Below are 10,559 nucleotides of genomic sequence, written 5' to 3'. Positions count from 1 at the left end.
AATGCAACTACAAAAAACAGAACTCTTGCTGATCCTGAAAATTTATTGCCAAATAAGCGATTAATGTCCTAATAAATGTTTAAAATATTGTGAAAAAAGAAAGAGAATTTACAATGAATAAAATTTCCTTGAAATTTCTGAAAGCGCAGATGAAAATTTTATCAACCATGTTTATCCACGCTAGCCAATAAGGTGTTACGGAGATAAGGTAGCACGGATTGACCAGTTTTATATTTAACGAAGGAAAAACGAAAATTTATGTAAAAACGTACGTAATTAAATAATTTGTGCGATTTTTATTAGTTATCTAGTTAGTTGAAATCATTCACGAAGTTAAAAAGTTACAGATGTAAGGGACTGTCGATTTGAACTTCATCCACGTGGCGAGTCTACGTGTTATTTCGTAATAACTGTTTTATTAAGTTAAATTTTTTTCCAGATGCCATCGGTAACATTAAAAGATGTGGATCAGCATAAGTTCGTGAAAGCCTTTGCAGCTTTCCTCAAAAAGTAAGTGAGAAATGTACGGTAGTACATCGAATCTAACCTAATTATTCTCGCATATTATATTTTATGTAACTTGCTTACATATCACTGTATTATTCTCATTTAGAATTATTTATCTTTTCCATAATTTCCCTTGTTCGTATAATATTAAAATTTATGAAAAACTCCTGTACTGCATATTTTTCTTAGAATATATAACATAGGCTAGTTTAAAATTCAATCCTTGCAATTCGACATTATACTTTGCAAAATTTTAGAACCGGCAAGATGCGTGTGCCAGAGTGGGTAGATATTGTGAAGACAGCCAAATTCAAAGAGTTAGCCCCCTACGATCCTGATTGGTATTATATCAGGTGTGCAGCATTGGTGCGTCACATTTATATCCGTAGCCCAATTGGGGTTGGTGCAGTTACCAAGATTTTTGGTGGACGAAAACGCAACGGTACCCATCCTAGTCATTTTTGTCGATCAGCGAGTGGTGTTGCGCGCAAAGCACTTCAAAGCTTAGAACAATTGAAACTCATTGAGAAAGCATCTTCCGGTGGACGTAAATTGACTAGTCAGGGACGCAGAGATTTGGATCGTATTGCAGCACAGGTTAAAGCCAAGAGCAAAAAGCAGCTTAAGCTTCAAGAGACAATTGTAATTTAATATTTTTTCTCTAATAAAATTTATAAGAATGTAAAATCACTTTTAATTTTTCTTATTAAGAACCCAATATCATTTTATTACTATCTTGATGAAATTTATTGATTAAAATGATTGATTTAAAATTTAAAAATTTGTTGGGATGTCTTACTTGGAAAAGAAATTATAGGACAAACGGGCTTAGAACATTTCTTGTGTAATATCAGAGTAATACAAAATAAAATACATGTATCTTTCTTGATAAGGAAATGTAATTTATTTTGTATGTTTTATATTCACACGTAAGAAAAGTTTCATTCTAACATTTCCATATAATAAAACACATCATACTTACTGTTATTAAAATTACAAATTGATATAAAGTATTACAGGACAATGATCACTACCATAAACTTGTTTCCTTATAACATTATCGCACACTTTATTCTTGATCCGTTCAGACACCAAAAAATAGTCTAGTCGCCTAAAAAATTTTATATAAATTTAATCATTTAATTATTATAATTAATAATAATTATTTTGATAAAAGCATTTCTCTATTAAAGGTATAAAAATTAATAAAATGATATCAAATGTAATTCAGTTTGAAAAAAATTGATTATAATTAAATAATCTTTATACATATATATGTATTTGTAAGAGGTTTAAGAAATCATTACATATAAGATATTACGATTTCTATAACATATTTATATGTTATAATTAGGCGGAAGCTAAAATAAAAGTATTATTATATAAAATAATAAAAGTAACATGTATACTTACCATCCAATATCTTTACCACGTGCATTGCTAAAATATGACCAAAATGTATATGCACCTTCTGTTTCAGGATATAATAATCTGAAAGTATCTACAAATCCAGCAGATAAGAAATCTGTCATATCATCTCGTTCTTCTTTAGTAAATCCAGCATTTTTAGTATTCGTTTTGGGATTCTTTAAATCTAAAAATTAATAACAAGAGATAAGTTAATTTTAATCTATGTATATTAATAATTATATTGATTTTATATTTAGAAAAGTAAAGTTAAATAAATCTAACATCGATACCTATTTCTTGATGAGCTACATTCATGTCGCCACATATGATAACAGGTTTCTTTTGATCTAATTCTTCAATACATTTCTTGAATGCTTTATTCCACTCCAATCTTTTTGGTAATGTCACCAATTTCTGCCCAGCATTTGGCACATCTATTATGTTTTGTTATTATTCATATTTTTAGTAACAGAAATATTGTACAAAAGATAAATTATATATTGGTTTACATCATATATGTATACTAAATGATAGATACTCTAATTTTTGCTATTGCAATATATTAAATCTATAATCAGAGTTCAGTTTCAGTAACTTACAAACATTGACCATAAAAAATTCTGGGAATTCTGCTGTAATCATTCTACCTTCACTATCGAAAGAATTATTTAAACCATATTTCACAGAAATCGGTTTTTCCTTGCTGAACAAAGCAACTCCACAATAGCCTGGCTTTTTGCCTATGAAAATTTATTACAAACATTTATTAATTATAGACGATTTGCATATATAAATTTATATGCATATGCATAAATTTCTCTTTATATATATCTTACTATCGAGAAAATAATGATGATATCCTGATAATTTAACTTCTTCTGGCAGTTTATTCTGGTCACATTTTGTTTCTTGCAAAGCGATTATGTCTGCATCTTCTTTGACAATATAGTCAATTCCTTTTTTCTGATTAAATATTGATACAGAAGAAAAACTATTATACAAATATAATACGGTAATTAATAGAAATTGATAGACATACTTTGATGACTGCCCTAATTCCAGAAACATTCCAAGTACAAATTTTCAGATTATATTTCTTTCCTTCTTCGTTCATCTTTGTACATTCAAAATCTATTTCGTTCAAATTTGTGTCTGTCTTATTCAGCATCTGCTTGGGTTCGCTTGGGCTCTTCGCCTTCTTCGCGGTGGACGAATCGCTTTTATCAACATTTTTCGATCCCTTCGAATCAACTTTCATTCTCTTTGGGGGAGGTTCATTTGCATCATTTACACGTTTTTTATTTGTTGCTCCATTTTCTGCTAATTTTTCTGTTTTCTTACCAGATTTAGCTTTTGAAGAATCAGCCTGATTTCAAGAAAAAACTTATAATGTAACTTTTTCATGCTATTTAATACAAAATGCTATAAATATAAGTAACATAATAGATTGGAGTAAATATAACAGTTCTTATATCACAATTACATCGTACTTGTATATGAGAGAATACCTTGCTATACTTCAACGATTTTGATATAAAGATTCAGATTTCAGATTACATTTGAGTTTACACTTAAGTACAAGACATAAAGTACATCAGTATTTGTTTATTGAGTTAATTTTGCATATATTAATTTTCTGTACCTTTGCTTTTGCAGTTCGTTTCGGCGGCATGATGGAATCAAGCTCCTTACGAAGAGAGAATACTGAGAAAGATATAAATAGTATTGATGTTTAATAGATGCAGAATTATATCGATGTTTCGAAATAATCGTTCAATTTATGCTTGTTAATCATTTACAATGTTAAATAAACATGCAAGTACAATTTGTCTTTGAAAGCAATTTTCAGATCTTCTAGCCTTAATAAACATCAAATCATCACCGCGTCCTAAGCAACATCCTAGAATCATAGTTACTGAAGAGATCTCGTTATCCGCTTTTAATCGATACATACATAGCCTAGCCGCACATTGTCTAGCCGCGTCGACCGATTCTCGCGACTTTTTGATTCGCAACTTGGCTGTTTTCGCTCAAAAAAACGATTCTAGCTCTTTTATTTATGATATTCTTTTTTTTACGGACCTGAATAATCCCCGTATGTCTAGCCAGAAAGGATGCAACGACGAAATTCAACCTGCACAACTTTAAATTTAGTGCCATCCAGCATTCAGTGCTCCAGCGGCGTACGAGGGGATCTAATTTCTCTCTTGGAATGATGGGGACAATTTTCAGCGCCATTCTTTTGTATTCGTCCGGCAAATATCCGGCAAATAAAACCAAATATTGTATTATGATTTTTTAAAATATTTTTTTATATGTATAGTATATATACATATACATATTTATATGTACATATTTTTATATGTATAGTTATAGTAATTTCTTGAAAAAAATCTAAGAAAAAAAGTACAAACATGCCACTATAGTATAAAACAATATTGTTCTTTCTAATACTCATATATTCCTTTTTAAAGTTTTTTATTCTTATTCTTTATTTAAATTTCCATGTTTTATTTTATATTTAAATCTTTTCTGTTAATTTACAAAATAATTAACTTATCTGTGAATTTAAATTGTAAAACACTACACTGGAAATTGATTCTTATTATCTTATCAGTATAATTTGTTCTAAATTTTCATTCAAGACAAGTTTAATATTAACAATAAAACTGAATACAGGACAAATTATTTATCTGTACTATTCTGTTTTAATGCAATCTCAATGCAGCGAAAAAGGACAAACAAAAAATCAAAAATATATATAGCATATATTTGAAATATTCATATAAGTCTCTTCTGCGCTTGGGTCTGTATTTTTAATAATAGTTTATTGTAAATCAGGTGTATATAAAATAAACTTATAAAGACTGTGTGTACGCTTAAATTACACACAGCATCGCTGTCGGATAGAAACGCCTAATCATTCACTTGCCGTCGCTACGACAGTCTTCGGTATATTCTCAAAGAGAAACTACAATAAATTGTGTTGCAAAGTAATTATTGGAACCGTATATGATATTCTATACAAAATAGAATATCGTCAACATAGATACACGAAACAATCGCTTAAGAGGGAATGTGTCTTAAACGAATTAAAAATCCTAGAATCCTCGATGCTTGCCATGGTACCGCTGGCGATATCGAGCTTTAATAACGCAATATAACTTACAACGGCGTGTGTAACAGTAAAATCGAACACATTGTTTGCAGTGAATGAGCCTAGAACGTTTCTAGAATAATCGTAATCGAGAGATTTCAGAATTCTCGATATATTTACTGTAGCTAGATTTAATTATAATGTCACGAGTGAAATGTACATAATTAAATCTATAAAATGTAAAATTCATATGATACAAATTGCGCAATTCAACTTCCATCGTTGCTAATCATCATGAAATTATCTGAAACTAAGAGATCTAAATATTTTGATCTCCACGCATCGAGATCGCATCTTTTTGTCATTTCGAAATTGGTTCTTCTCGAGTAGAACTTTATGAATAAAATTTATCTCAGATTATTAGTATAAGTATTGTAAAACAAAGCACTTGTACAGGCACGTTCAGTGTAAGTACTAATATTAATAGCCTCGGGTAACAAACACTTCAACGTTGTACGTTTGCAGTAATACAATATAAGTCTTCAAAGGCCAATTAACAACCGTAAATCGACACATCATACAGAGGACCGCATAGGCTAATATACACTTCATACGTTGCATTTTATATAATCTATAAACAGGATTCTCACATATAATACGAGGCACATGCTGTGATATAGTTTCAATCTATTCACTTCTATTCGATTTTTATTTTTCAGGCTCATCGGGATGCTCTGTTTTGATATGATGGGTGAATGAGTATTGCGTTATAAAACGTTTTTTGCAATAAGGACACTGATATGGCATTACGGGATGTGCGGATCTCAAATGCGCCACGGCTAGTTCCCTCAATACGAATGGTGACCGGCATACACCGCATCGATATCTGAAAGTAAATATATCACGTACAAAATTAGAGTACTTTTTTGAATGTTAATTAACACAAACTCTTTTACTACAAAGATGTAATGCTTCACTCTTTACCCGTTACTGGTTTTAACGAGAGTCCGTTTAAGAGGTGGAGGTGTACTCTGCTCGTTAATTTCAATCTTCGGCTCGATAGGGGAGCCGTTGTATTCCAACAATACCTCCGGATGCAGTTCTGGCATTGGCTCATCATCGACTTTAATTTCTTGTGTTTGTGCCTGGAATATATTAAAATAACATATATTGTTGTCATCAGAAATGCGCGATATCATTCGTTACGTACCGCATTTCCGCGCATATATTCGGCGTGCATTTTCATATGAGCGTTCCGTGATTGCGAGCTCGCAAAAACCGCATCACATTTCGAACATTTGTACGTCTTGTTGCCATTCTGAGACGGTGTTTTCTGCCGAGACTTCGCTGCAGGTTTTTTTCCAAGCACTTTATGAACTGCTCCGCCCGTGCATTGGTGAGCAAGTAGTGATACTTGTTTGAAAAAGATTTTATTACACTTCGCACAGAGATAGGTTTTATCCACTGTGTGCGTCTTTTGATGCGTCTGATCCATGAATGATTTGTTGCAAACAGCGGACAGTGTGTACAGTGAGGCATTATCGAGCGTTAAGCGTTTATGACGAGCCTGCACCGATCAGGAAATAGTGCGTTTAAAAAATGCAACGAGAATGAATGTATAACAATATGTAACGAAAATAATCCTGGGACCTTACCTCGTGCTTAGACAGCTGCGACTGTTCCTTAAATGATTTATTACAAACTTGACACACGTAACTATTATAATTTGCCATTTGATGCGTTTGAAGGTGTTTTAACATCGTCGTATGGTCGTTAAACCATTGCAAGCAAATGGCGCATCTAGCCACATTTTTAAATCCACCAAAGGCGCGTTTAGCCGGGGATTCATCATCTATTGGAATATCATTTTTCTCTATCATCTGTACATAAAAAGAAATGCAGCAATTATAACTTAAATCAAGGATTTAAATTGTAATCAAGGATTACATCTGCAGTAAATTCACACACAATTTCTGATTACTGTAAGTAATAGAAGAATGCTATTGTAATAATCTTACATCATGATAAATGCTATTTTGTTTTACATTTTCGCAATGTTCAATTATAGAGCATGACGTTGCATAATTACGATGCAGGAAAAATTAATCAATTTTCTTTCAAGAACTAGGGCTAAGTATAAGAAAATAAAAAGAAAATAAAGATAAGTTTCACTTATTTATTAGCAGGAGATTGGGAACATAGTTATTGATGAAGAGCCATTATGATTATGCAGATTAAGTATCACAGTAGTATGAAAGATTCTGAGTTCGCCCGGTCAATTCTGTTAATTTTTTCCTACACAAGATTGTTTTAAATGCAATTGCTATTTAAAAATAAATATAATCAGATACAAGGTAATATGAATTGTGATATTGTTTCTCATAGCAATTTATGATCAAAAAGAGAAAGAGACAAACCTCAGAGTAAGCTTTTTTGACGCGAGTTTTAGCTTCTCTCGCTTCTCTTGCCTCTCTCTCGGCATTTAAGGCTTCCTCTTGCTCAACTGCTGACAAGACTGGTGACATCATTGGTTCTTTATTATGCTCGGCCAATCTGTGCGCAGTTAGGCGTATAAAAAGTGTGAATGACCGGCCACAAATGTCGCATTTGAATTTCTTCGGTTCATGAGTGCGCATGTGATTCGATAATGCGCTTTGTTGCGTACAAATCTGCAAAAATGAACAAAAATGATAGTGGAGACAAAATGTGAGACATGTAAGGCTTCCACAAAAATATAATAGCGATTTTATACCTTTCCGCAAGTGGGACATACAAGAGGATATTTTATATTTTCATAGTATTGTTCGTCCCCTTTAATCTCCCTTGATCGTTCCATTGTTTTTGTGATTGTGGATTCCAAAACAGATAATTTCTCTGACATTGTCGCGTTTGTCTGGTGTAACAAAATGTGTTTTTGATAAGATTCTTCTGTAGGGAAAGATCTAAAAAACGAGCACACGCATTTAAAATACTGAGAGTACAGTAGTCTATAAGACAATTTTTTTGAGACACAAATTACCTATTGCACAACGAACAGCACGTGTTGCTTCCATTTTCGATTAATGTCTGATGATCACGCAGTCTGTGTTGTCTCAACATCTCCCAGCTCACAAACTGACGATCACATTGTTCGCAATCCTTCATATCATTTTCCGTAAACTCCAGTCTGATTTTAAAATGATTATCGGCCTCGTGTTTCGCCAAGATCTCGACGGATTCGAAGGTCAATAGACACGTCCTACAACTATATACACGTGGACAGTGCAACTGCATGTGCTTCATTAGACTATCCCTTGTTCTGGAAATTATAAGCTTACAGTGACTCTATGATAATCTCAATAATACATTGTTATTGACAAATAAATAATAGACACAGACTTGTAATAATTGTTACATGGTGAACACCACCATTCGGAAGTCAATTTTGCTCTAGATTGCTGATGATTATTCATTATCAGATTGCCAGTTAATGCTTGCTCTAGAATACTAGTTTGTTTCTCTTCTTTCACATACTCCTGTTTAGTTCTCGCTTCTTCCATATTAGACATAGGAACAGCATCTACTTTCATTTGTATATCCGTGTCGAACATCTCTGATAATTTACACTTTTTATTCGATGATTCGCAAATGGTGTTTTCGACATTCAGATATGGATCTGTGTTCACTTCCTTAATTTCCACTTCACATGGCAATTCAGGTAAGATTTCCATGCAGATATTTTGATAATCTTGATTAGCTTGATCAATCGAAATCGAGTCGTCAAAGAGCAAGGCACCTGATAAAGGAACCAACGGTGGAGGGGCTCTAGACTTACAGAGTTGCACCTGGAGTTTGAAACAATAACAAGAAGGAAAATTAATTTTCACGAATCAATATCATCTTTGATTAAATGTCTATGATAAAAAATACGCAATTATCTTTATGACAGAAAATCGTCTATCTGACAAACCTGGCATGGGTCCGATGAGTTTCTCATCGCGTCAAGGTATATCTGGACAGATTCCGTCTGTTTATACCTCAGCAATACAGCGTGCATTTCTTTATAGACATTCAAACAGTGCTGTCTGAATCCGTATGCATCGTCTAACCTGGCCGCGCAGAACTGACAGATCTGCTTTGGCAGCGGATCAGTTTTGTACACAAGCACGGGTAGACAGGCGCGCAGCTTCTGCACCACTTTGCGCTGCACAGCCTCGTTGCCGAAGATGGGCAGCATCTCGTTCTTCTCCTGCAAGCAGAGCCGGCAGACCTTGTCCCAATTGCCGTCCGCTGCCATCGTGTAGTAATTCGCGTCCATCGGGGAAGCGCGTCAAAACTCGCGAACTCCTAGCGAATTAGGTTAGCCGACAAGCCGCGCCACCCACGCGAGACGTTGGCATGTCCTGGGCGCGCTGGCGCGAGCATGCTCGCCCGACGTTCGCACGCTGGGTTACTCTGCCCACACCTGCTCCAGGAACAAACTCTCGCTTTCTCGCTCGCTCGTCTCGGTTTGATTCGCGCGTTCCTCGTGACGGCGACTTCTCACTTTCACCTCGTGAAGACTGAGAATACCTCGACCTTCGAGGAAACGGCACGGTTATGAACTGGTTCCCCGGCGCACGTTCGCCGCTCACTAATGTCTCGCGGACATCTCGTCCTGGATGGAGGAAGGCAAGTGCTTCTGCTGCTGTGTCGTAATCGTCGTCGTCGTTGTTGTAGCGCGTGTAAGACTCCGGGCAGTTCGCATCAGGATTGATCAGGATTCGCCATAGTCGCCATGCGCCATGCGGACATCACTGATCAACTCTTCAACAACTCGCCGCCTCCTCCGTTTCCTTCTCTATTGTCTCTGTCGATTTTCCTTTCTTTCTTTCTCTGTCGCGCGTGCCGTCCCTCTATTCTCTTGTCGCTGCCACTCGGGCTCCAGGCCACTTTGAGCCGAACTCGGAGCTGCGGATCACCACGGACCACGCGGCGGCGGAGCGAGAAAGTGCAGCTAAATAAATGGGACGCCTTCGGTCTCGCAACGGCAAACGACCGTTTTGGGATCGTGACGTCAACACGGCGACGCGGAGTCTCCGTCACGGTTTATCTTGACGAGGTCGCCTCGAGAAGCTGCCGTTGATCCGCCGCACGAGCGGATGTGACCTTCGCCTAAGTCTTCTTTCAATGCTGTTGCAGCACGCCAACAGAGGACAGTGTCTCTTCAGAGAGACACTTTTAGACACTTCTCTTTTCTCATCGAACCTTACCTTCGAGATTCTGTCACTTTGTCGTTGACATTTCATGAGTTTGCGAAATCTTTTTACTTTCGAGAATGAAAGATGAGACTGATAGCGCAGTCGTCAGGATTTGTAAACTTCATAGCTTCACTTTATTCTTCTTCCAATTTCGCGCGAGATTCGATAAAACTTTGGAGCAAATTATTGTTAAGATTTAAAGTTACGATTTGGGAAATACGAATGAGAAAAGAAAAACTTCATTTATTTTGATTAGATTATTGTCTTCACTCAATCTGCTTTCAATAAAATTATTCTATTATTCTATTATTATTATTCTATTATTA

At 35.2% G+C, this 10,559-nt stretch overlaps 3 protein-coding genes across 10 annotated transcripts; 1 reads left to right on the top strand and 2 right to left on the bottom strand.

Moving 5' to 3' along the window:
* Positions 1 to 5: 5 nt before the first annotated feature.
* On the top strand, positions 6 to 1,194 carry LOC105428410 (small ribosomal subunit protein eS19A-like). 2 transcript variants are annotated; one of them, XM_011640724.3, is made up of 3 exons: positions 6 to 268; positions 440 to 510; positions 765 to 1,194. In XM_011640724.3, the coding sequence occupies exons 2-3, from the start codon at positions 440 to 442 to the stop codon at positions 1,156 to 1,158; spliced, it is 465 nt and encodes a 154-aa protein (XP_011639026.1). In that variant the 5' UTR covers positions 6 to 268; the 3' UTR covers positions 1,159 to 1,194. The 2 variants fall into 2 exon arrangements, with proteins under 2 accessions (XP_011639026.1, XP_011639027.1); XM_011640725.3 differs by having other exon boundaries at positions 6 to 349.
* A 194-nt stretch (positions 1,195 to 1,388) lies between these two features.
* On the bottom strand, positions 1,389 to 4,170 carry Rrp1 (Recombination repair protein 1). 7 transcript variants are annotated; one of them, XM_011640727.3, is made up of 9 exons: positions 4,000 to 4,170; positions 3,560 to 3,621; positions 3,259 to 3,283; positions 2,957 to 3,178; positions 2,754 to 2,880; positions 2,517 to 2,657; positions 2,208 to 2,351; positions 1,921 to 2,101; positions 1,389 to 1,618 (listed from the first exon to the last, which is right to left on the bottom strand). In XM_011640727.3, the coding sequence occupies exons 1-9, from the start codon at positions 4,153 to 4,155 to the stop codon at positions 1,501 to 1,503; spliced, it is 1,176 nt and encodes a 391-aa protein (XP_011639029.2). In that variant the 5' UTR covers positions 4,156 to 4,170; the 3' UTR covers positions 1,389 to 1,500. The 7 variants fall into 7 exon arrangements, with proteins under 7 accessions (XP_011639029.2, XP_088932776.1, XP_088932777.1 ...); XM_089076650.1 differs by lacking the exon at positions 4,000 to 4,170 and adding an exon at positions 3,717 to 3,865; XM_089076651.1 differs by lacking the exon at positions 4,000 to 4,170 and adding an exon at positions 3,741 to 3,865.
* A 556-nt stretch (positions 4,171 to 4,726) lies between these two features.
* On the bottom strand, positions 4,727 to 10,448 carry LOC105428413 (uncharacterized). Its single transcript, XM_011640728.3, has 9 exons — positions 8,964 to 10,448; positions 8,393 to 8,838; positions 8,034 to 8,312; positions 7,767 to 7,956; positions 7,432 to 7,683; positions 6,670 to 6,894; positions 6,225 to 6,581; positions 5,999 to 6,159; positions 4,727 to 5,900 (listed from the first exon to the last, which is right to left on the bottom strand). Exons 1-9 carry the CDS (start codon positions 9,309 to 9,311, stop codon positions 5,723 to 5,725), a joined length of 2,436 nt encoding a protein of 811 aa, XP_011639030.2. The 5' UTR covers positions 9,312 to 10,448; the 3' UTR covers positions 4,727 to 5,722.
* Between the last annotated feature and the right edge of the window lie 111 nt (positions 10,449 to 10,559).

Source organism: Pogonomyrmex barbatus, unplaced genomic scaffold, assembly GCF_055798465.1.
Source record: "Pogonomyrmex barbatus isolate J1 unplaced genomic scaffold, ASM5579846v1 scaffold2, whole genome shotgun sequence".
NCBI lineage: Eukaryota > Metazoa > Arthropoda > Insecta > Hymenoptera > Formicidae > Pogonomyrmex > Pogonomyrmex barbatus.
This window is presented reverse-complemented; position numbering and strand designations above follow the sequence as displayed.

Coding starts and splice junctions, on each gene's coding strand:
- LOC105428410 (XM_011640724.3), top strand. CDS start 440: ATGCCATCGGTAACATTAAAAGATGTGGATCAGCATAAGTTCGTGAAA. Junction 511..764: donor TTTGCAGCTTTCCTCAAAAA/GTAAGTGAGAAA, acceptor GCAAAATTTTAG/AACCGGCAAGATGCGTGTGC.
- Rrp1 (XM_011640727.3), bottom strand. CDS start 4,155: ATGGCGCTGAAAATTGTCCCCATCATTCCAAGAGAGAAATTAGATCCC. Junction 2,881..2,956: donor GAATTAGGGCAGTCATCAAA/GTATGTCTATCA, acceptor ATATTTAATCAG/AAAAAAGGAATTGACTATAT. Junction 2,352..2,516: donor ATTTTTTATGGTCAATGTTT/GTAAGTTACTGA, acceptor AAAACATAATAG/ATGTGCCAAATGCTGGGCAG.
- LOC105428413 (XM_011640728.3), bottom strand. CDS start 9,311: ATGGACGCGAATTACTACACGATGGCAGCGGACGGCAATTGGGACAAG. Junction 8,313..8,392: donor CCATGTAACAATTATTACAA/GTCTGTGTCTAT, acceptor TATAATTTCCAG/AACAAGGGATAGTCTAATGA. Junction 7,957..8,033: donor TGCTGTTCGTTGTGCAATAG/GTAATTTGTGTC, acceptor CTCGTTTTTTAG/ATCTTTCCCTACAGAAGAAT.